General features: G+C 44.0%; 2 protein-coding genes across 8 annotated transcripts in view; both read left to right on the top strand.

The window, feature by feature from the left end:
• Positions 1-17,258, top strand: part of LOC135375118 (phosphatidylserine lipase ABHD16A-like) — a 38,341-nt gene extending 21,083 nt beyond the window's left edge. For 2 of the 5 annotated variants that reach the window (XM_064607829.1, XM_064607830.1), the window contains exons 13-21: positions 1,466-1,529; positions 1,592-1,655; positions 1,723-1,779; positions 2,982-3,044; positions 4,351-4,424; positions 5,645-5,743; positions 6,500-6,546; positions 10,004-10,118; positions 14,968-15,421. In XM_064607829.1, coding sequence (XP_064463899.1) covers positions 1,466-1,529; positions 1,592-1,655; positions 1,723-1,779; positions 2,982-3,044; positions 4,351-4,424; positions 5,645-5,743; positions 6,500-6,546; positions 10,004-10,118; positions 14,968-15,092 — 708 coding nt within the window. In that variant the 3' untranslated portion in view covers positions 15,093-15,421. Of the gene's footprint in view, positions 1-1,465; positions 1,530-1,591; positions 1,656-1,722; positions 1,780-2,981; positions 3,045-4,350; positions 4,425-5,644; positions 5,744-6,499; positions 6,547-10,003; positions 10,119-14,967; positions 15,422-15,479 lie in introns of those variants that run through there. The other 3 variants (XM_064607833.1, XM_064607831.1, XM_064607832.1) reach the window with 3 other exon arrangements.
• A 1,552-nt stretch (positions 17,259-18,810) lies between these two features.
• LOC135375149 (uncharacterized) lies at positions 18,811-25,277 on the top strand. Of its 3 annotated transcripts, XM_064607874.1 has the most exons (9): positions 18,811-19,211; positions 19,936-20,013; positions 20,077-20,154; positions 20,239-20,313; positions 21,422-21,575; positions 21,636-21,888; positions 22,711-22,867; positions 23,666-23,798; positions 23,866-25,277. In XM_064607874.1, exons 1-5 carry the CDS (start codon positions 18,894-18,896, stop codon positions 21,566-21,568), a joined length of 696 nt encoding a protein of 231 aa, XP_064463944.1. In that variant the 5' UTR covers positions 18,811-18,893; the 3' UTR covers positions 21,569-21,575; positions 21,636-21,888; positions 22,711-22,867; positions 23,666-23,798; positions 23,866-25,277. The 3 variants fall into 3 exon arrangements, with proteins under 3 accessions (XP_064463944.1, XP_064463945.1, XP_064463946.1); XM_064607875.1 differs by lacking the exon at positions 20,077-20,154 and having other exon boundaries at positions 23,666-25,277; XM_064607876.1 differs by lacking the exons at positions 18,811-19,211; positions 20,077-20,154 and adding an exon at positions 19,373-19,630 and having other exon boundaries at positions 23,666-25,277.

The following is a 25,277-nucleotide window of genomic DNA, read 5'->3' on the forward strand; positions in this document are numbered from 1 at the left end:
GGTATGTGTTCTCATTTGTGTTTCTTTCTTCTTCACATCCGTCATGGCATTTTGCAGCACAGATTTACTGTGTAACCTCGAGTATTACAGTAACACAAGTTTTTTCTGCATGGCGAGATCTTAGCTTGTCCAATACTACCAACCAAGTACTAGCTTTCTGTGAATATCAATAATCCATTGATGATGGTCTCTCATATCCTTGTGCCAAAACATTCCAAATCAAATGAAATCAAACCATTGATGGTGCAGTCACCACCATTTAATGTCAGTTTGTGAAAAGTATCCCTTGAAGGCCTCTGCTACACGGTGAAGACATGCAGCAGTCCTTGTCTTTTTTTTTCTTTCTTTTTCTCATAAGTTTGTTGTTCATCGCATGCATCCATTATGAATAAGGCCCTTCATTTTACGTGATTCCACAAAATTTCGCGGAATTCGGAATTAATCGCGGAATCCTTCGTTCAACACAGAGTCTCACGGAATCCTTTATTTTTAAGGGCGTGTGGATATTAGAGTTCTCAAATTCGACTCGAATATCAATCACTCGAAGTATCTGATTCGCGAATTGAAATACCCAATATTCGGGTTTCCGGATAATTTGAATGTTCGCCGAATACGAACGACACCTCCCGAAGGGGGGCTTCACCTGACGCTTCCCAGCATGAGGTGAAGCCGCCCTTACAAAATTGAAGCCTGCTTTACGAAGTTGTTTATGCTGCAGGACAAAAACAGACAGATTGTAGTTTAGCTTAGGATAACATTAGCCCAACTTTATTGTGTATACTTCACCCGAGGAATGGGTGACATCCCTCCCGTATGCAATTTGGCGGTATAGCAGTCGCGGATTTTGATTTGATATCTGGGAGGTTGCCTTCAAGATGTTAAGACTTCTAAATAATGGCTACAGTCCAAGAACAAAAATGGGTGTATTAAAAATGGAACTTCCCCAGGGCATGTATTGTAAGCTCCTTCCTATAAAGTTCCTACGAGCTCTGTAGAGGCTGAAAGATCTTTCAGCAGGTATAAAATGATTTCAGGCGACAGACAGCATCAGATGAGAACACGAAATATCATGTATGTAATACTGAGCCGCAACAGTGCTTTGGATCTCTAATTTTATAACATTTTTTGTTCCCGCATTATCCAAGAAACTAAAGTGTCTCTCATTTCATGCAGCTGTTGACTGCTCGCCGCGGAAAATCGCTTAATTTACGATTCAGTGCCGCGGAATTTTGAATTTGCCGCAGCAGAAAACAGAGGGCCTTAATTGTGAATTTGTGATGCTGTATTTGGCAATGAAGTTCCAAGAGGTTCCTGAAAAGAGGCTTTGTAATGAGGTTTTTGACGGAAATTTTGTTTCAACCCCGTGCTGAATGTATCACAGCAGTTCAACTGTGTAACTTCCATAGCATTTAAAGTGTCATACCTTACGAGTTTATTATAGGTGATGCTGCAATTCTCCTTCCAGGTTTTGGATGCCACATTTGATGATGTCGTTCCGCTAGCAACATCCAAAATGCCTCCAAGCTGGGGTAGGCACTGGGCATGTTTTTAGTGACTACAGGCAAATGTAGACATTGTTTCAATATTACAGAGCCACTTGTCAAAAACACAATCAGAGGGTACATGAATCTGAACAATCTTGAACACCTACAAAAGTATGTATTAGTCCAGCTCGACCCACTGAATTTTGAGGTAGCGTAACATAGTGGCAATACTTTGCAGGTACAAAGGGCCAGTGCTTATGTACAGGAGGACGCGAGATGAGATCATCACAACAGTGTAAGTGCCGACTACAGTAGCCGCCGTCTGATTTTTAGCCCTAGTAGGCTGGAAAAATTTGTCGGCGCTTTCCTAACGCGCTTCCAGCTCTGCCCGATAACATCAGCTTCTATTTCCCGAAGCGACATTTCGTCTCTGTACACCGACAGTGGCAACGCTGTCATCAAGTACGCAAGTCAGCTTCACCTAATGCACGCATGCTTTAGGTGAAGCTCGCTTTACGGTGCTGTCGCGGGACGCGCGGGCAGACAGCACGTGCTGGGCCGTTGGTCAAAAACGAAGACGCAAAGGCGGGCGCCACGACAGACCTCTTCTACTCGGAGGAATGGAAAATGAACAGTCATCACTGCCTATTATTTTGCCGCAATATTTTAGGTGGTTGGTTTCTTTCGATACAAATTTCGGACGATACTAATATTTTCCGTCACCCTCAAAGAGAGAAATTTGCTGGTCGGGCAAACAGAGTCAGAAATATCGAGCGACGGAGCTGCACGAAATTTTGGACGTTCTTAAACATGGCAGTTCCACGAACGTGTCCGAATAATCAGGCATGTCCAAAAAGTCGTTCGGTGTCTGTATACCTTCTTCTACGTTGTAAGGCTTCAGTTCGAGTAAGCGAACAGAGGTATGTTCACAATGTGTGAACGTGCTTTCAACTAATCACTCCGACCCTCTGAGCCAGAGCGCAAAAAGACCAGCTCTTGCTCTAAATCGGGGCTCGAGGACATGACAAGCACAGCGGTAAAGTGGAGTAAAACGCCCCCAAGTGGTAGAGCAATGGATTTACAAAAACAGCCGTTCTTGCACAAAAGGGGATTTTAACACTCGAAGATTTTAGAGCAGCAAGTGCATTTGTCTTTTTTCCTTTCGTATTTTGAGTGTGGGGTGGGTGGTCCTGGAGTTTCGACTCGAGACCGCTATGCGCGGCCGTAACACATCTGTCTGCTTTGATGTCCAGTCGCCGTAATTCAACTCCGGACCTCACAGTTCCAGCTCAGTACTGGCATTTTCACTTCACAGATATGCATGCCAAATTTGTTTAATGGAAATGTTCAATAATATTGTGGATGTATTCATTAGGATTGGCTACGTGATTTGCTTCCTACGCACATAAGTGCATTCTGTGATATGACTGCGCTCCTTTAGCTATTTACAGCAGCAGTGTGTTTGTCTCAATGTGTATGCATACTTTTCTTTGCTAGGGATGCAACAAAGATTCAGAGCAACCGGGGCAATGACCTACTTGTTGGAGTCCTGCAGCAACGGTGAGCATATTTATTTTGTCTCGTGAAATGTTCTTTGCATTATACTCATGTCACAGGAGAAATTGAATCTCTTTTCGAGAAAATGTCATTACACTGTGTGGTGTCGTCACCAAATGTTGTTCGCTTGCTCCCTAAGAAGCAGAACTGCTGCTACTTAAGAACATATATGTAATGACATTACCCCAAAAAATACATTTGCTTACCAAATCGGTGTTCAGCGGGGCTGCGCAAATGGTAAAAATGTTGAATACGAATATGTATTGCAAATGTTTGACTTCGAATATTGAATCGAATCATAACTCCAAGTGGCCCTGTTCACTGCAATGTGCACACACTGCACATACAACCATTTGGTGATAATCTCATATATAGGGATGTACCCACTATGAATGGATAAGGAAAATGTTGCCACCCCAACAAGACAATTTGACACTGCTGCAGTTTCAGGTGTGCCACACTGAAACTTCAGCGTAAATGAGCTAATCGTAAAGTTCCTCGTGGGCAGACTGTGTACTATTCGATGAAGTGTGTCTGTCCCAGTGTCAGGCCTTTCACATTGGGGACTGACTCTAAGTCGTGCCACCTGCTTAGCAGCAGCATCTCGCGCTTGATGGTGGGTATGAGAAGGTTGCAGGCCAGACTCAAAAAGCGACGGTCTGCTCACAATGTCCGTGTGTCACCCACAATGAGCGCTAGTCCCGTCTGCTTAAACCCGCCCTCTTACGTCCCGGGAGGTGGTAGGGACGCGGACCGACGTCTCTTGAACTCGCGTCCTTGTTGACTAATTGAACCTCTGTATGCAATGAGGGATAAGTCGACTTATCCCCTTTTTAGTGCCCTTGTTCCCACTCGACTTCAATGGCAGAACTTTGTCTGCAATGTTTATTTGTGGAGCAGGCCTTGAACCTGTACATTGTCATGAGCAGTTTCCAATTTTGTTTCCACGTTTTCGAGACTTCTTGAAAAACAAAAGGCGAAAAATTAATAAGAAATTTGTGTATGTACTCCAGTACAAAGGTTCTCAACTTTTTTGCCCCTGTGTACCCGTCTGCAACTTTAAAAGAAGTGCCAAGGAACCCCCAGGTTGGCCCGGCTCACATATTTGTAGCAAGCTATAACTGTGGAAATCCCTCCGGTATGACTTGGCGATGACACGGTTCGAGAATCTATGCTCTAGTATGGTACTGCCTTAATACTTGAGGGGTCATTATTGCCATTGTTTAGGAATGACACTCAACTTCCCGGTGACTTGATTGCGTGGCATAACTTTACTACATGACGTGGTCGACAATGTGATTTGTTGCAGCTACCCAAACCTAGTTACCAACGACACTCAGTGGGCTCTTCGAGAATGGCTGTCTGGAGATCAGAGCCATCAGAGTAGGTTGCAGTTTGTTACCGTCTTCCAAGTTCTATCATAAAAATGTTGAACAGGTATTTGAATACAGATTGCCTTAGAAATTATCTCTGCATGTTGAGATGCAACAAAATAAGTCCCAAAGTGCAGCCCAGGTAGTTGCACTAGACGACTTAAGTGGAAGGCCTTTACTTTAAACATAAGGAAAATTCATGACTGTACCATTGCTTACACTAAAGTCTCGTATAATCATATACCAGTGTGTGTTTGATCTGAAGTCCCAGCCTGAATTGTGTTATGGAACTTGTTCATGTTTTCAGGTTTTTTGTGTTCTATAATTAGAGCCTAAAGTTTTAGGGTTTTACCCGAATGTTCCCCGAATTTGCACCCCGAATTGAAGGTTGAAGGTGGAACCCGATCTTTACCCGGCAAATTGCCCTCACTGGGATGTCTGTAGGAATGCACTAACTTACTTGTTTGGCAGAAAAATGCAGTTACATCACCGCTTGTACCAAACCTGCGCAGTCAGTTTGAGTAACTGAGCCCGATTTCTCCCCGAATTTAGCCTACTGGAAGTGTTTTTCGCCCGAATTCGCATGAATTTCGTGCGCATGTTTATTTACCCGATTTTTACCCCCCCAAATTTAGAAAAAATATTTCCCGAAAACTTCAGGCTCTATTTATAATTAGGGCCTGACTTTTTCGGGTTTTATTTTTGGCCAAATTCGGGGGGTAAATATCGGGTGATATTTTTCGTTTGAAAATTGGGGTGTATTCGGGTTAAATCCCGTTATGGCATATTCTGTCGTCAGGAATTCGGGTGTATTCGGGTGATTTTTTTTGTTCAATAAAAATTTGTCTTAACGTGGAACTAATGTTTAGCAATGTTATCAAACTTTATTTTAATGCACGCTTACGAGTGTGCCACACGACCCGGATGTTTTCGGGTAGATTCGGGTTAAACCCGAATTTTACAGATTTCGTTCGGGGGGTAAATATCGGGCGGATACGGGTTTAACCCTAAAAAGTCAGGCCCTATCTATAATTAAGGGGGTTAAAAAACTGACTTACCTCAAGAACGAGGTAAAACGTATTGATATGTTTTTTTTGGGATAGTTGCTTTCTGGGCTCCAGTGGGTAATATCAACTGGGAAAGACGGGACTCAGATCAGCAATACATTCTTCTTTTTTTTTTTTTTGTCGCACATTATGGTCATTAATTATCTGTGTGATGCTCTGACAGTGGTATTGTGGGAGCAACAGGGAGTTGACGAGGACACGTGCCTGACAATGTTGCGGTCGTACATTGAAGACAAGGGCTTCTCTATTCCTCTGTGCATTGGTGAGTGGAAGCGTAACATTATCCGAGTTCACTGTAAACAGTGAATTTTCAGTGAACTCAGTGAGTCCCCCGCAGTGAGTCCCCCGCAGTGAGTCCCCCGCAGTGAGTCCCCCGCAGTGAGTCCCCCGCAGTGAACACCCCCTCTGGGGAGGTGTCTTCTATTTCTTACTCCTCCCTCCGAGCAGCTGTCTCTTCATAGCACCCCGACTCTCTAATACAGTATAGTTACTTTTCCATGTCTGGTTATTTCCTTGTGTTTGTTTTCTATTTCTGTTCCTAGAATGACACTTAGCTTGTCTGTCTCCTACACTGGCCTGCTATTATACGGGTCCTATATTACGGGTTACTATTCGATCAGATACGGGTTACGCAGCCTAAAGAAGCGCAGTCTCGTGCACGAAAGCCTTGTTTAAATAAATAAGTAGCTCCTACCGTTTAATATTACTCTTTGCTTTACTCACCACCGGCAACTTGACATAGCCTTTTTTTTTCTTTTGCCTTAGTTACTATTATAGTGGGATCACAAACGGGACCAGTCAGACATGATTTTTTTGTTGCTTTCTTTTAAATTAATGCGAAGTTTGTAAACTTTGTAAACAAGTCTCTTCCTGGCCAACAAGATGAAGACAATTCAATTCAATCAATATGGTGGTACATACTCCCCAGCCTTAGAGGGCTTGATTGTTCTGTAACCTGTTTACGTTGGGGTTATCTGTTGCCATATCTATTCATCAGCATTTTCTGTTCTTCCTTCAGGAGACAGCATGCAAACAGAAATGAAAGTTCAACTACTGCTTTTCTTGGTGAGTTACTTCCGGCTGCTACTTTACTAGTGAACCCTGAAGTAAACATTGCAAAGACCAGAGATGTAGCGAGCCTTAAGAAGTTCGAATTCGCGGAAGTTAGTGAAATTCAAACTTTTCTTCCGAAAATTTGAAAAGGTTCACAGGAGCTTGACTTGGACTGGCGCATGTCCGCCGATTTCCTTATACTGCAAGTGGGAGCACGTGTTTTCTGACTGGAAAAACTGACAAATACTAATGTTATGTTTAGATTATGATGTTCTGTGCATTTTTTTGTGTGCTATAGATATTTATTACACTAGTAAGGTGAATTGGAAACATGAAAACAAAAAAAAAATACTATGGGAATTACCTGCTGGCAAGACTTAGAGTCGTCGCTGGACAAGCATCCGTGTTTTCCCGTGTCTGTTTGTCTTCATAGCGTGCGATTACAAACTACACTGGAGACCGCTTATAACGTATGTCGCGGGACCGCTGAAAATCCGCACTATAAGTGGCTCTGCACTATAACCAAATATATCACATTTCAATACATGCTCGAGCTTGAGCAGCCACCTTTCTGTTACACCATGTTGTGCACCGTACTGAACAGCGCGGAGATCCTTTGCAGAGCAAACAATTTATTCAACTTTCTCACGTAGCCGTGAAACACGCTGTGATTTTTGTCTGGCACAGTTTCCTGACCGTGTCTTGCCCGTGCGTTCCCTACAACGGAGCGGCAACTGAATGCCTCGTCGCTCAGTCCATCCTGGGTATGGGAGTCACTTCGTTTGTACACACACGCTATCGTATCTTTGTGGGACATCTCTGCTGCCGCAAAGTCCCGATCATCATCCGAGCCGTTTTCCAACACGCACGCCTCATGGTTCGGACGGCTTGCACTATCGCTTCATCGGTGGCTGTTCGCTTGCAGATGCAGACATTGGTGCCTGTCAAAAGTGTCCGCTGAAGAAACATAGTTGTTATCTTTGCCAATTGCGCGTTGATTGTGTCTCGTATGGCACAAGTGGCGCGTAATGCAAAGAGAAGTCAGAAGCTTTCCCGGCGGCCAACCTCCTCCCGGCCTCCACAAGAGGAGATAACACAAGCGTTCTGTTATCTCCTCGCCCGGCCTCGACAAGAGGAGATAACACAAGCGTTCTGTTATCTCCTCGCCCGGCCTCGACAAGAGGAGATAACACAAGCGTTCTGTTATCTCCTCGCCCGGCCTCGACAAGAGGAGATAACACTATCGTTCTGTTATCTCCTCGCCCGGCCTCCACAAGAGGAGATAACACAAGCGTTCTGTTATCTCCTCGCCCGGCCTCCACAAGAGGAGATAACACAAGCGTTCTGTTATCTCCTCGCCCGGCCTCCACAAGAGGAGATAACACAAGCGTTCTGTTATCTCCTCGCCCGGCCTCCACAAGAGGAGATAACACAAGCGTTCTGTTATCTCCTCGCCCGGCCTCCACAAGAGGAGATAACACAAGCGTTCTGTTATCTCCTCGCCCGGCCTCCTCAAGAGGAGATAACACAAGCGTTCTGTTATCTCCTCGCCCGGCCTCCTCAAGAGGAGATAACACAAGCGTTCTGTTATCTCCTCGCCCGGCCTCCTCAAGAGGAGATAACACAAGCGTTCTGTTATTTCTCTAGAAGGTTGATAGTAACACTGCTGAAGTGTCAAATGGGGAGGTCACGTTAGTCTCAGTCCTCAAATTTGCATTGTCAATTTTGCATTGTCACCTCCTACTAAATAAGTCTATAATGGTAACATCACTGGCACCCTCACTTGAAGTTGAGGTCAGTATTTCAGTATTTCTGATACCCAAATATATTTGTAATCAAAGCCATGCATATTGAAAGATAAGCATTTTGCAATGTGCCTGAGTACATTTTTCGCTGTATTTCTGGCTCCCTGTAGACTGTAAATCCTAAAAATGTTGGGGGTTGAGTACAAATAATTCGGCACATATTTTGAAGATCGGTCCAAATTATTCGGCACGGAAGTACGTTGTTTCTATGGGGTGTTTGGTCAGTGCCAGCAGTCTCATCCGCAAAATCGGAGAGTCCGAACTTTTTATTCGAATTATTGATTGGCGACTCTGTTTTGAGAAAGGTAGTTTGGTGTTCAAGTGATACCCGTTGTAACAAGGCAAGTCTTAACAGCGATTACACTTAAGCGCCGTTACCCGACCAAAGCGTGGTTACCGTGAACCACGGTTTGTTGTTGTCGCCACACGGCTGTTTGCGACATGTTAGCAGTGACCACGTGATTGTGATACAAGCGCCAGGTCTAATTTTGATTGCACTGTACATCATGAAAAGAAAAGGGCATAATGGCCGTTTTAATGATTATTAAACTTTTTAATAGCTTAACAATCATTAAATACACGGTACGCGCTTGAGTATTTGCGAGAAACGTCATAGCACACGTATTGACGTCTTGAAATCGGAATCATCGCCAAGCTTGGTTTCCCATAACCGCGGTTAGTGACGTAACATTGTTTGGTCGACTGCGGCGAACCACAGTTCCGTTAACCAGAGCCGTATATTAAAAGGGAGTCTGGCCATTAATGGGTCATGCCTATACCTGAAGCTCCACCCACTTTTTCAGCTTTCCGACCAATGAAGTCTTGAAATATGGGGTGCTATCAATAAACCTATCCTCACTATTTGTCCCTGTATCCAACATGGGCAGTGCCATTTTGGGTGGCAAGTGGATTGGATGGGATTGAAATGGATACCTCTTGCAATCTGGAAAACTAGTGGAGTTTTGGTGCAAATTTGATGAACGCCACCTAGGGAGCGTAAGGCACGTCGGGAATTGTCGTCTGCTTCCGTCGTTGTACTGCTGCCGGCAGAACCACCTGCTTGGACACATTCTGTTGCCGGTATGATTTTTAAACATATCTACATGAATAGTTGGAATATAAAAGGCAAGAATGTTTATATCTATGAAATCCAGCAATTAAATATAAGATTGTAAGATAAGCACACTGCCGTTTTTGTTATGATTTCATTATGAGCGCCGTGTTCACTAGGCCTAACACCGGCGACAAAACGTATTATTTTCAGTTAGATATCGGCGGATGAGCATAAGTTGAAACTGGTTTCCGAGAAACGTATATGAGGATGTACATTTGCAGCGTAAAATCAGAGTAGTCTGTGAAAATTTTTTGTCGCGAAATCCCCGCTTCACTGTGTTTGTTTTCGTCGCCATTTTGGGTGGCAGTAAGGTGTCATGGCGACCCCCTTGGTAAAAAGCAAACAGATCAGAGGACTGGAACCGTGATTGACAGGTCGAGCCTCTTTTTGTGACTCCTCCCAGTGGCCATACTCCCTTTTAATATACAGCTCTGCCATTAACTGCGCTTAGTGCCGCCTGTGTGGCAAATATACGAGTTACCACCTTGGGAGACCATTGTTCACGCTACTTTCATGTGGGTTCATTCAGCTCGTGTTTCGTCCCCTGCAGGCACGCAAGCACATGATCGACTTCAACTCGACGCACTGCACACCGCTCCCGCCCAGTCTCTTTCAACTTCCGTGGAATGCTTCCACCCTGACCGAGGGCAACAATGGGGGAGGAGGTGCGGAAGGCTTTTATCGTGTCTCTGCTGAAATGTGTACTGGTGATGACAGTCGTCCGTAAAGTGGCGACGGTTCCCGTTCTTAAGTCGGGTTAGAGACGGAGTTCATATACGTTGTTTGGCAAAAGTTTACGCCATGAATCTGTTTTGTTTAACCGAGTTTCACAAAAGCAACCCTTTGTTGATGCGTCGTGCAAGGCTCGCACGTGAGAGTGCTTATGTACCGGGACTATCCAGTGGAAGTTGTACAATCAAAGGACTCTTCTGACATACGGTTTCGCATGTTGCTGCGCGGAATATGTAGCGTGTGAGCTGACTGTGATGTGAAGAAAAGTTTACTGCACTTGGGAATTCTCACATGCAACAGTTGTGGAAATCAGTCTCACTTTTTCTAACTGAGCATAACTTTTGTGCAGTTGTGTTTTGCTAGACAAAAGGGATTTGGGGGGGGGGGGGGGGGTATATGTTTAGTAAGGAAAGAAAAAAAAGCGTGGGTTGTGTGAAAGAGCTTAATACTGGACGCTAGGCATTTTCAGCTGCGATTACATACGACAGTGCTGCAGATAGGTTAGCTCATTTCTTGTATTTTTTTTTTCTGTTGCCGTTTGATGTCCGATTGAAATTGGAGATGGTACGAGCGTGCCAGCAGTTGCGTGTTGCATGTGAAGGGCGTTGTCACGTGTATTTGCAAACGTAAGGGGTGCAACGTACCTGTACAGTTTTCTCAGCTAAATGTAGAAATACTCAACTTATTTCAAACAGTAGAACATCTATTTGTTGTACAGTCATGCGATCCCGGGGTTGAAACCATCGTCAGTAATTTCTGCCAGCAAAGTACCGAAGCAGGTGAATTGTGCTGCACCAGTTCAGAAATTTGTGTTGCAATAGACCTGTAGTGCTTGCCACCAGAAACTTGCTCAGTCACTGAAGGTTTTACACGGAAACAAAGACATAGAGCAGCTTTTCTTTCTTTCTTCTTCTTCTTCAAAACACACCGTGCATGTATGGCTTGTACAGGCAAGGCTTAAAACTTGCACTTGCATGCGACAGTGCTTTTCTCAACAAATGCTGTGTCTCGTTATACTTGGCAAGGTCCACAGTCCAGGCCGCATTGAATGGCTATAGTCTTTGTGAACTGCACCACAACTTTGTGCTGCTCTGAGTGCGGAGTCACAGAGGAATCCTTACTTCCTAACCATAGGAAAAAATAATCGTAGGGCAAGGCACACCCGACTTACTTAAACTACAACTTACTTAACCTAGTAACTAGATTATAACAACCATGTCATGGGCACCCCTTCCCAGCACCGCATGTAGGAGCTAGAGGTGGCGCCACTCGTCGGCCCGGCCATTGCTTACTCAATTTCTGCAGTACTTTGTATACTTCCAACTTACCTTAGTATATTTGTACACAAGCGGTGGCTGTCCCATGGGAGATGCTTCTTTCTAAAGTTGATTATCATCATCATCATTCTATGCGTTTTCATAGGAGATAGATATTGCTGCCGTCTGCTACGGTAGCCGTACATCCGCTTCTGCGCGTTCAAAAGTCAAAATTTCCATTGTCCAATCATCGGCCGATGAGTAGCGCCCCCTAGCGGATCATGCGGACGGGCTCCACATAGGGGTTGCCGATTATGACATGGTCATTATAATTAGGGCCTGACTTTTTCGGGTTTTATTTTTGGCCAAATTCGGGAGGTGAATATCGGGTGATATTTTTCATTTGAAAATTCGGGTGTATTCGGGTTAAATCTCGTTACGGCATATTCTGTCGTCAGGAATTCGGGTGATTTTTTTTGTTTAATAAAAATTTGTCTTAACATGGAACTAATGTTTAGCAATGTTATCAAACTTTATTTTAAAGCACGCTTATGAGTGTGCCACGCGACCTGGATGTTTTCGGGTAGATTCGGGTTAAACCCAAATTTTACAGATTTCGTTCGGGGGGGTAAATATCGGGCGGACACGGGTTTAACCCTAAAAAGTCAGGCCTTAATTATAATCTAGTATGGTTGCGACAACACATGTTCCTATCACGCACCAGCCACTACCCACACCCACTGACCCATACTCGATAAGGTGAGACACCACATATTAATATTGACAGCCCACACTACTGCAGTGTGCACCTTCAGAGGCAGTGGCCTAGCGTACCACCCGCAATAACAGCCCAGGGGGCTTAACTGCTTGCACGTTTAACGAGCTAATGTGGGGTGGGGCACAGCATTGTATGTCTCACGCCAATATGTCACACACCCGTCTTTTTGAATTTCCCGCCACCTGTTAGACAAGCACGTCATTAAGCCCCCCCCTCCCTCACTGACAGTATCCCCCTCTGGAAGTGTCTCTTTTTCATGGATGTAGACTAGAGCCCTGCGCGGATGACATTTTTGGCATCCGCATCCGACCCGCATCCGCGCAACCGTTACCGCACCTGATCCGCATCCGCAGCACACACAACAGGTTACATCCGCATCCGATCCGCTGACCGAAGCGCACCATCCGCATCCGATCCGCAAAATCTGCACGTTTCGAAGGACGCGTAAAGACCGCCGGAAGCATATGTTGGTATAATTTCGGATGTCTCCATGCTGTCACGGAACGACTCACGACGACCAGCAAAGGTAAACATTTCAACAAACGCGTTACGGAGAGCCTTTTGTAACGCGTGGAACGCTACCTCGTCGGTGCTAGCGTGGTTCGAGACGCCAGAATGCCTTCTCTCCCGTCTTGGCCGTGCATGGTCAAAGGTGAACCCGAGCATTCGCTCGCTGTCACAGCGCAATACAAATAAATTGCTGGCGGAAAAATTACAGCACGCGGTATATCCGCATCCGATCCGCTACCGATCCGCTGCCTTCGTATCCGCATCCGACCTCGCGCCATCCGCATCCGATCCGCACACTGCAGAAAGTTCGGAATTTTCATCCGACACCATGTATGTAGACATGTAATGTAGACACCATGCATCTAGTGACCCACTCGAATTTCTGGCTGAAAGGCTTACCCGTTTGGCTCCCAAATCACTGCACGTGAATTACAACATACATGATTAAAGGGGCACTGAAGTGCGAAAATTTCTCCTCGCAGAATGGAAGGTGCCATTACGCAACAAAGATACCCAACACAAATAGAACGGGTTTCATGCGTTGCATCACGTGTGATTTATCAGCAAAAGAATCGTGTGCTTTCCCTCTCCTTCTCAAGAAGCGTGATAATGGGGGATAGGTTTCTGATTAGTCTCCTCAATTCCCCGTGATCGTTCGAGGACACCAATGACAGCCTGCATCACTACATTGTTTGCCTTCTTAAAGGTGGTGTCCAGGCATAACAAACGCAGTGAATTGTAGGTGTGATCAGAATATAGTGGGCGCCTGAAATACTACATGTAATCGGAATATTTTGCTTTGAAACAGTCAGAAACATCAGAAAATGAATTTATATAATTGGATTTTTGTGTTGTATTGATACACCTTCCTTTCTATCCAGTTATCTTTACTGTCACATTTAATCATGTTTAAATCGTGTTTCTATTGTGCAGCCCCCATATTACTTCCTCGTGTGACACCTGTAGCTTATAAATATTTTCGTGAAATGTTGAACCCCTTGGCCATAGAGTGAGCTCCATGTCCCTTGTAAAACAACCGCTGAGTCTGAAAGGGTCCTTGAAAGACCCCTGAATACAGTCAAACTCCTTTATAGCGAACACCTTTTTAACGAAAATACCATTACAGCAAATTTTTTTGCGGTCCCGCTGGAGCCCTATAGGTCCAATAATGGGCATCCTTTTTAACGAAAATACCTTTACAGCGAATTTTTTTGGCTGTCCCTTGAGTTTCGTTGTAAAGGAGTTTGACTGTATTTGTCCCGAAATTTGGGGGGGACCATGGGATACCCATTAATGGTGGAATCCATTCGTGGGTGTCCATTTGATATCGAAACTTTGTAATTCCGGATTCCTCGTGGAGAGCATCCTTTAAGGAGGGGATGAGCGTAAATTGCGGTTTCTTCCGCTCATAAATCACGAACGACACAACAGATGAATGAAGCTCCCTTTGTGTTGGTGTCATAGCGACAGCAACTTTCATTCCGTTAAGAGAAATTTTTCTGTACGGCTGGCATAGCGCAGCAAAGTAGACAAAGGCAGAGGAAGACACACCTCTGTCTTGCCAGAAGTTTTGCAATTTAAGTGTCCCTCTAAGGCTGAACCAGGTAGGTGACAAAACTGGAGTGAGTGAAAAACTACTTAATGATGTACAGAGTTACGTAAGTGGAGTAGAATATATTTATCTTCAAGAAATGTAACGGCGGGGGCAGACCAAGCAAATTTTTTCCCCCCTCTGTCTCATTTCATGTCTGAGCATGTTCTCTCCATTTGGTGGAGAGGGGTTACGTGACAAGATGTTATCCATGTTGTGCGCCGAGTTTTGGAGTGCAACATTCTCAGTTCTACGTAAAAGCCTGGATTCCAAAGTTGTAGAGTACCTCCTCTGTCTGCACTCTGCAAAAGGCCTCACAATTAGACCAAGGCCCAGCAAATCTGTTTGCTTTCTAAAATTACTGTACCATATGGTATACATTATGTGTTTGAAGTATGTGGATAAGGTAAGCAGTATTAAAGGTTTGTCAGCTCGAGGTGTCAAGAGTGTTCCAAGTGGGTTGTGATCTTGAAGGGTTTCTTACGCATATTGTGAGAATAGCAAATAGAACCGTCTCTGATGTCTCTTGTTGTTGTGATCTTAATTGGAGGCATTCTCCGCGATGGACGGTGGAGGTGGGGGGGAGTTAGTAAGCCGAGGTTGCCGACAGGGCTGTGTACTTAGCATGTTGCATCTTGTTTTGGCAGAACTGGCAGCGCTCAGTGAAATGATGGAGACGGAACTGATCATAGGGGGCCTACTAGGATCTATGACATCACCCAGCTTTTGCGACGAGTTAATTGTGACTAATCGGGCAGGAATTTTTCTATAATGTAAGATAATGCAATATAATGCACGATGAAATACAAAAAAAAAAAAAACTTTTAATGCAACATCAAATACATACTGACAATACATACATGTTTCATGTCCACCGACGCAACAATTTTTGTGCACCTTAACGCCGACGGTTGTACACACTTTCTCCGCAGGTGAAGGTCCGAAACGTTGTTGCGCAGCAAGTACAGGATGAATTGCATTATTTTTGTGTCAGTACATAGCATCAGCGCATGCAGGATGTCTCCTCTGATGCCACTGTTAGGGAGTGTCTCGTTTATTGCTTGCCAGTGCATTCTCTAATAAAAGCCCTAACAAAGTTAGTGTTTGCTGCTTCACGTGTCTCTTTCCTTCTAAGTCATACGTGGTCGTATTATTGCAGCAGATGTAAGGTGGACCCCATCACGGCTATAAGCAGGACATTGCAGCATGCACAAGGCATCAGAATTCAACGTATGGCTTGCATGCACTCTTGCCCGAGTTTTGCAAGGTTGGGTGGTATGCTACTAACTTTGTCTAGCATTTTGTTTCATGATGATATATGGGAGCTCAATTTCATCACTAGTATTGACCTCTGTGTTTTAAGTTCATATTCAACTGGTACCTCTTTTATTTTGGTATTACACTGTACTTAATTTTGATTGACTCGTACTAGACTGTATATGGTCACTACTAACACTGATGATTGCAGCCCTGCATGGATGAAAACTTTTGTGTGCATGCAAGGGGCTGGCACCGCTGTCATGTCTCGGCAGCAGCAGCAGTGTCTTCAATGTTCACAGACCCAGCTTTCTGCGAAACGATTAACCCTCTGCTGTAAAACTTGGACAGCTGACCTACATTGATGTGATGCAAGCAACCATCCCATCTCATTCACTGTACCATAACTCCTGGTGAATGTCGCAACCCTTTTACGTGTCACAATTTCGGTCCAACACTTGTGCTGCAGCTTTCCAAGTGTGTGTGTACGAATAAGTTGTAATTTACGTAATGTGGATAGATCACGATAGCTGTCGTCTGGTGGAACGCACGAAAGAGAGATGCAGTACTTTAGCATAAACAGTCACAATGCCTTTTCCTGTACGAGATACAAAATGTGGAAACAAAGGCCTGGCTGGATTTCTCCTTTGGTGTGTGCCGAGCGAAAGATTCACAAGCACTGCATTCACATGAAGACGTCAGCCTGAGCATGGGAAGTAAACACTGGAGGAGGAGGACGTGGACGAGAGCTCAAACCCTCGGAATTAGTTGTCCTTTTCGCCGGTTTCAGCCTCTTGTCTGTGTCGCCTTTTTTTTTTTTCTGTGTTTACTGGCCATGCTCAGACTCTCTTCTGCGTCTGTACCGTCTTAACTGCATTCACAACATGCTGTGGACCACAACCAGACGAGAAAACTTGACTTCACCTAGAACCGTGTACCTAGTAGTGGGGATTAATACCTGTGGGTGGTGCCAACGCCGCCTAGATACAGAAAGCTTGCTCGTTGCCTCCTCTTCCTTCCTCCTTCGCTACGTGGACATTAAGAGTCGGAATACGTCTGCTACTGCTATTCACCGTCCTGCTAATCCGAGAACTCTCAAATGACTGCAGCTCACCTGGAACCCGCAGACCTAAATATTTACAGAAAAAGCGCAAGACACGTTCCAGAAAATCGCTTTTGAGAAGGATTGAGACCATTTTGAGCTTTATTTCAAAGTTTCCGACATTTAGTCCGCGGGGACGATCAATCACAACTCGCAGACGACAGTGGTTCGTCTTCATAGACTCAACTGCTGAAGGCACGTTTGTGATTGGCTGCCTCCATTGAAAACACAGCACTCTTAATTGTTACGTCACATCGATGAATAAGCAGGCTTTCTCAGTCAAGGTGGTGTTGGTTTCGTAGGGCTCTATCATGTATTGTTGAAAATCTGAAAGTGTTTGTCGGTCCGTTCATCGTTACTATGCCCTCAATTGCCCTTGGTAGTATGTATGCTCCTGGTGCTTGATAATATGCCTGGTGAAGGCACACTTTTGTTAAGGCCACTACAGCTTTCTGCATTAGTGAATGCACAAATGAAACTCTGTGGCATAAAAACATCAGAATTTGCGATATTCTGTATAACACGAAGAATGCTGAACATCAGTATTGTACTACCTGTAATAAAGGAAGTTTCTTTGGAGTTCTTCATGGTGACAAGTATCCTTCTACAGTTGAGAACCATTTTGCGGCTACTGGGTTTGAGGCAGAACAAGACTGTGCTGCTGCCGCAACGTTTATCTGGCGTATCCAGTATTGGTGTGATATGCAGGACTCAAATGGTAGAACAAGGCTAAACGCTTCATATGCTTCTGTGCCTGTGTAGCTTCCCAGTTTTCCTCTCTCCCCTATTGTCTGTGGAGTGACCTCCTTGGTCCCTCCAAAGTAAGGTGGGAACACTTCAAGGTTTCTTTTTGCGGACCCATGCTTGTCTACTGTGCCCCCTTATTGCTACCCTATGAGTGGAAAGACACTTTGTCACGTGGTTTTCCATACTTCACCACCTTCTCTCTCCACTCCCACTCCACTTTCAGGTACCCCTTGTGTCATAACAGATCCCCTAGAGTATTTTCCCCAGTCACACGGGTAGTCTTTACTCTTTAGTGCAGTCTTGGGCGGTAAGTTACAAGTATCTTTTAACTGTGACTGCTAGTCACTTTTTGCAGTAACTGGTTACTTTTCTAGAAAAGTAACTTATAAAGAACTAGTTACTGCTTTCTGTTAAAGTAACTGCAAAATGTAACCGAGTCGCTCTAGTACTGAAATATTTTCCACGTATCTGCTGCCTTGCTTGTTACTTTGTCGAGGCTACAATTAAATGCCCTGCCGTTCCAGAAATTCCATAAATTATGTCATCTCATATGCAGCCATGATGACCTAGAGTGAATCCCACCGTACAGTTGCACCTGACGGGAAATTAGCTGTTTATAACGCGGTACATGTGCATGTTATGTCCGCATAGAAATGCAAAAATTAAGGCGTTGAGGGTTACATTTATTGATTCAACTTTTTTTTCTTTTTTTTTTCTGAGAAGGTAACTAAAGTAACAACAGAAACCTCCCAAGTCACTAGTTATTTTTAATACCATGAGTTAATCAATCGGGTGAAATGCACCATGTGAAGTGATTCATTCGGCAAATTACTATATATCGTAGAATTTAATTTTAAATTTCGCCGCAAAGTGCCACCGTGCGCAACACTGGCGAAGAACGAAACCAGCCGTCCAAGGCGGTCTGACGTCATCGCGGTGCTCTCCGCTGATTTGTTTAGGGAAACGTCGTCTGCTACCTCCAGCTGTTCCTGGATGGGGTACGATGTTGTTGCACGTCGCTTCGAAGAAATATTGCCTCCTGCTACTTCCTTATTGTATTAGGTACAGTGAACGGAGAGTGTCTGGTGGATTGTTTTATTACCGCGCTTGACCCACAGCCAGGATGACGGCATTGAACACAAACGGCAGGAATATGCATGCTGTCGATAGCAGAAAGCAAATGTTGCTAGCAGATTATTCTACGCGTCTCTTTTAAGCGATTGCTTAATTTATTTCATATTTGTCTGCACATGAAAAAGATTTACGGTTGTGCTTCAAGTATCAGACTGAGCGACTGGATCGCCGCATCGCTATAGTCACTAATGCTAATGCGTGTGCGATTGTTTTTGTGGTAATCAATCGGTCTCGGTCATTCGGAGTCGAGTCGATCCGAACGTACGTAACACAACTGAGGGTGTATATTCTAGCTGCTAGGCTATACTTTGCAATCCATTGCAATCTGGTGTGATGCCAGCGCCTTGCGCTGTTCGCGGCTGCGTCAACAGCGGCGGTGGGCGACATCCACCGAAAACTCGACGGTACAAGGTCCCGAAAAAAGAGCCCGCGCGAACCGCATGGCTAAGATTGATAGGGCGAAGTGACGTCCTGCCGGACATCGAAATCACAGTCTGCAGCTTGCACTTTCGACCCGACGACTACGAACTGAACATGTCACTCGCTGAAACCTCCGGAGTTGGGAAATTCCTTGCAAGGCTGAAACCCGGAGTGACGCCGTCGTTGAACTTGCCGACAAGCGGTCAGCACGCAGCTCAGCAAGAAAACAAGGTTCGCGTGTTATTTACTGCTTGCATGTACTAAAGCATGTACAACTCGTTGCGCAGCTAGCTTGCACGCGCCTCCGACCTGGGGAGTGGGACGAGAGCCACCCTAGCGGCACTTAGGCGAAATGAAAGGCTGTCCCACTCAGTGGTCCCACTTGTGCGACGGGTGTGTCCGTCTTGCCATGAGCTGTTGACTCGGCATTGCATTATTGCATTACCATTGCATCCTTGCGATATCGGCCAGCATACACCTCTACATAATCGCCGTAACAAACGAACGTCGCGATGCCGAGCTAGCAGCTCATGGCAGGGCGGACAACCTTGCAGCAAAACTGAAACATTTTGAACGCTCTTTCCCTTTATTGTTCATACGCGCCGCTAGGGTGGCTCTCTTCCTGCTCCGCGGGTCTGAGGCTCGTTCAGGTTAGGTCTGCTTCGCGCTGTACAGCATACGTTGCGCGAGGCAGCAGTGATAATGTTAGGTGTATAATTAGTATATGTATAGAGCCCTGCTTCACAAACTTGAACATTATGCATTTGAATAATTTCCCTCAAACACGGTCAGGGTTCCCTGAACGACGTGACGTCCAAAATGATGATGGTGACACCTCATGTACAGGCTGAGTTAGCCATGAATGTCAACATTCCTTTCATGTCTATTGCAAGATAGAGATATATGCCAATACTGTGGTAATACCGTAACACTATTGTCTGCAACACTCCCACAGGCACCCCATTTTGGAAATGAAGAGCACAGTTGTGTATCTGGCACAGTATCCAGTTCCCCTGTGGTCACATCTCCCCTTGTAAGTACTTCCACAATTTGAAGATCCTGCATAATTGATTATTATTTCTGCACTTCTAAACAGTCACAGCATGTAAGTTACAAGTGGTTGCACGATCTTTACGATGCTGGTAGATGTGGAAAATATTATAAAATCACGAGGGTGTGTACCATATGAGAATCATTCCATCTCTCATAGCCTTTGTTTGTGGTAGTATAATGGTATTTTCTTGCAACATTGACACAGGACGCTTCATCTGGAAATGAAGAGAGAAGCCATGCACCTGGCGCAGTATCTTTTCCTGTGCTTGCCTCTCTCCCTGTAAGTAGCTCCCTAATTTTTTGTCCCTGCAGTATTGATGATTATTTCTAGTCATGTGAACATCTGTACAGAATGTAAGGTGCAAGTGGTACATGATCTTTACCATACCAGTACATGCAGCAAATAGAAAATCACGAAGGCGTATACGGTGTACCATATGTATACAGGGTGTCCCACCGAAAAAGGGCCAGGGGCTAAAAAAAAGACGGAGTGTTGGACACAAATGGAACCAATTGTACGTGTTTGGCAGTTGTGCGCTCTATCCAAAAATATTTTTTCATCGCCCCTTGTTAATTAATTAGCGGTAATTAATTTTCTAACTTTTCAATTATAAAAGCTACGAAGTTGTCTCAATGAGAACATCTGATCTCTTCGGTCGCCTGATACCAAAGCCGTTTTCAGAACAAAAATCCGTCCGATAGATCGTTCATAAAAAATTCGTGAAGGAACACCATTTTTTTCTTTATTTTGTTCATTGCGCATCCTCGAAGACGCGTATTTCCTTCATTCCCAATGTGAGAGAGTGAAGAGCACAGTGCCGCCTCATGCGTCGAAGATGAGTTTTAACTTGCGGAAACAAAACAAAAAGAAATGTATGGGGTGACTCTATCGCAACTGCCCTTATCTTGGGTTGCTATTTCTGTTTTCTTTTAATCTTTTTCCAGGACACAAGAGGCGATAGTGTGCTCTTTCGTCGTCTCGTTTTGGGGGTGAAGGAAAGACGCGCCTCTAGAGATGCGCAACGAACAAAATAAAGAAAAAAATGGTGTTCCTTCACGAATTTTTTGTGAACGATCTATCGAACGGATTTTTGTTCTGAAAACGGCTCAGGTATCAGGCGACCGAAGAGATCAGATGTTCTCATTGAGACAACTTCGTAGCTTTTATAATTGAAAAGTTAGAAAGTTAATTACCACTAATTAATTAACAAGGGGCGATGAAAAAAATATTTTTGGATAGACCACACAACTGCTACACACGTACAATTGGTTCCATTTGTGTCCAGCACTTAGTCTTTTTTTTAGCCCCTGGCCCTTTTTCGGTGGGACACCCTGTATATGTATGTGTACTGTGTTGGTTCATATCTCATAAATGCTGTTTCATAAAGCTGTACGGGACACCTGAAAGCGTTCCGCGGTGTGCGAACGGCGGATGCTGCCAGCTCAGGGGCAAATCTCCTACTCAAGAAAAAGGCACGCAGTACTGTCCACCGAAGGAGTCAAAGTGGACCCAAACAACACTTGCACAAACTTGAACAGCTGGTATGCAATAACGTGGCACCATAATGGCAAGATATAGCTGACAGAGTTTTAAACATCTAGGCACACGAGTGAATCGTAATGCTACGTCACTGAGGCAGTCTAATGAAGTGGCATCTACGTCTGCAGCCTAATGGAGTGGAATCGAGTAACCAAATGGAGCTCGAAGCACTGCAGCGTGGCCTGGATGAACTGGACGACTTCAATGTTACCGTCCAGCCCCTAACAACCGATCGACATCCCAGCGTGTGAAAATGCATGTGCACTTCACATCCAGAAGTTAAACGTCAGTTCGACGTTTGGCATGTCGCCAAAGGTAAATGCTGTAGGTAGCAACAGAAGTGGCTACATGTTTGCATTACCTACTGTGGGATCCGTACCTTTTGTTTTTCCTCCTTCAAATGTAGGCATCCTCAAGAAGCCTCCTATTGTAGTTATATTAGTTATACAGTCAAACTCCTTTACAACGAAACTCAAGGGACAGCAAAAAAGATTTGCAGTAAAGGTATTTTCGTTAAAAAAGATGTCCATTATTGGACCTATAGGGCTCCAGTGGGACCGCAAAAAAATTTGCTGTAGTGGTATTTTCGCTAAAAGGTGTTGGCTATAAAGGAGTTTGACTGTATTATAGTTTAGTTATTATAGTTTATATTAGTTATATTATAGTTATTATTATTATATTATATTAGTTATTTGTAGAACCTGAAGTTTTCGGGAAATATTTTTTCCTACATTCGGGAGGTATCGGGTAACTAAACATGTGCACTAAATTCATGCAAATTCGGGTGAAAAAACTTCCAGTACGCTAAATTTTGGGAGAAATCGGGCTCAGTTATTCAAACTAATTGTGGCGGTTTGGTACAAACGATGATGTAACCGCATTTTTCTGCCAAACAAATAAGTTAGTGCATTCCTACAGACATCCCAGTGAGGGCAATTTGCCGGGTAAAAGTCGGGTTTCACCCTAAAGAGGCAACCTTCAATTCGGGGTGCAAATTCGGGGAAGAATCGGGTAAAACCCTAAAACTTCAGGCTCTAGTTATTTGTTATATTATAGTAATTATAGTATAGAATTATTGTATATGCGCTACTTTTATTCCCTTGTATGGTAGCTGTAATGCCGCATTCCTTTTCAAAGATCACAGCCGCAGAAGAGGCTGGCAAGTTTCACACTGGCAAAGCACCTCCTGAAGGATATCTCAAGCCTTTTCCCGGACGTGCAGGCGTCAAACCTTGAAGCATTCCACGGTCTTCTCGAAGTCTGTTGGATGTGGCATAAAAACCATGGAGTGCAGGTGTGTGAGATTGGAGCATTATACTGTCAATAAGTACGGTGCACAAATTGTGCCAGATATGTCTTGTTCATTCTTGATCACTCATGTGCATTATGGTACCTCAAAAACAACGTAGTACTTACCATAATAATAGTTCCTTGTAAACATTCTACATTTATATTATAATACAGAGAGCAATTATTACCAGTGATGGCCACTAACTACTTCTACAGTAGTTAAACTATAACTACTAACTACTTCGCGATGGAGTAGTTTAACTAGTAGTTCAACTACTTTTCAGGGAAGGTAGTTAAAACTACTTCTTTAACTACTGCAATGTATTTTAACTACATTTATAACTACTTAACGTTGTCCATCAACACCAATCCCATTCTATAGTGTTCTTGGACACCTGAATATGAATCACAAGCAGTGATAAAAGTGAAGGTTTAGTACACATGCACGGCACAATTGCTCTGCACCTCCGTTCTCATCAAGCAAGTAGCTCAAGGTAAAAGTCGGAATCACAATCGTGCCGTAAAGCTTGCGACAAAATTGGAAGTAGTTGGCCTCTGCAGTAACCTAACTACTGTAGTTAACTACTCGAAAGAGTAGTTTAACTAGTAGTTGCCACTACATTTCTGCAAATAGTTGATAACTACTTTTCAACTGCAATCAGGTAGTTTAACTAGTAGTTTAACTACATGTAGTTAACTACTGGCCATCACTGATTATTACTGCCCACCCGTCACAGGTATTCAGCATGTGTGTGTATTGGGAATATGTATAACTGCCAATCACATTGAATTCCCCTTGTAGGACACATCTCGCTGTCCTGTATTTCATCAACAGGGCTCATGCCTTCACTGATGATGGGGAATAGCGTTACCAGTTGAAGCACTGCCCATCAAGGAGGAACCTACGTTCACTAAGTAAACTGTGCACAAGCAAAGTACGCGAGCCTATGTCAACCTATTTGTAATCACTCTCCAAAGAGGGCTGCATTTTTGTGTTTTCAGATTATGTTCACAAGCTCCTAGGCGAAGTGGTAGAGCTGTGCAATAGATGGCCCAAATTCGCTGATACGTGGGCCACAAGTCCTCCTGATGAGCACTGCCATGTCCGACAAACAGCCAGCCCTCGATAGATAAAAGAGTGCTGATAGAAGCCAGGCAACACTGTCTCGGACCATGTCGTTGCAGTCAATGCACAGATGCACGTTTGTGATACCTCCATCCAGGTATCCTACATGGCGCAATGCTTTTACTATTCCTACTTTTTCACGTTTTTCTTCGTACTCTGTCAAAGGCATGCACTGTGTACTACAGTATCGTACGGTGACAGCATGGAAGCTCGTCCATAACTCAACGAGTAATTCACGAGAAAGCCAAAGTGTACATTTGGCTTTTTCGTGAATTACTTCTTGACTTTTTTCCTGGATGGAAAAAGTCAGCCTCAGCTCACCGTTAGTTCACTGCCCCATTGTAGAGAATTCTGTGAGTTGGGGCTGAAGTAGTAAGTAGTCATTAACAGTGATGGCCACTAACTACTTCTAGAGTAGTTTAATTATAACTGCTGACTACTTCGCAATGGAGTAGTTTAACTAGTAGTTCGAACTACTTTTTAACTACTGCAATGTATTTTAACTACGTCTCTAACTACTTAACTTTGCCCAACAACAACAATCCCACTCTATAGTGTACTTGAACACCTAAATATGAATCATAAGCAGTAATAAAAGAAGATTTAGTACACATGCACGGCACAATTGCTCCGCACCTCCGTTCTCATCAAACCAGTAGCTCAAGGTAAAAGTCGGAAGCACAATCCTGCAGTAAAACTTGCGGCAAAATCTGAAGTAGTTGGCGCCTGCAGTAACCTAACTACTGTAGTTAACTACTCGAAATAGCAGTTTAACTAGTAGTTGCACACTACATTTCTGGAAGTAGTTGGTTACTACTTTTTAACTACAATCAGGTAGTTTAAATAGTAGTTTAACTACATGTAGTCGTTGTTTATTGCTACTGTTAGTTAACTACTGGCCATCACTGGTCATTGATAAAGTTTAAAGTAGAAAAATATATAGTCTATAATCCAAATAATAAAACAAGAGAAAGGTCCAATAAACAAACTAGAAAACTGTGTGTGAACTAAGTGGTACTTATGAAGTCAACACGTCCGGGGGCAATGACATTGGAAGGCTGGCTAACAACACGTGGGGATGTGGCACTGTTTGTGGATTCGAAGACGATACAAGGGAGATCATCTCTACATTTGACAAGAATTTTTGTGTTGCTGAAGTCAGGTGAACACTTGTTGCACAAATCAAGATGTGTTGTTCACTTCTATTGTGTGTTCCTCAAACTCGAAGAAATGTTACCTCTTTCTTTCCGCATTGTTTGTTGTTGGTAAATGCAGCAAGACTTGCCTC

This window comes from Ornithodoros turicata, unplaced genomic scaffold, assembly GCF_037126465.1.
Source record: "Ornithodoros turicata isolate Travis unplaced genomic scaffold, ASM3712646v1 ctg00000829.1, whole genome shotgun sequence".
Classification (NCBI taxonomy): domain Eukaryota; kingdom Metazoa; phylum Arthropoda; class Arachnida; order Ixodida; family Argasidae; genus Ornithodoros; species Ornithodoros turicata.

Coding starts and splice junctions, on each gene's coding strand:
- LOC135375149 (XM_064607874.1), top strand. CDS start 18,894: ATGCCAGCGCCTTGCGCTGTTCGCGGCTGCGTCAACAGCGGCGGTGGG. Junction 19,212..19,935: donor CAGCTCAGCAAGAAAACAAG/GTTCGCGTGTTA, acceptor ACACTCCCACAG/GCACCCCATTTTGGAAATGA. Junction 20,014..20,076: donor CTGTGGTCACATCTCCCCTT/GTAAGTACTTCC, acceptor ACTTCTAAACAG/TCACAGCATGTAAGTTACAA.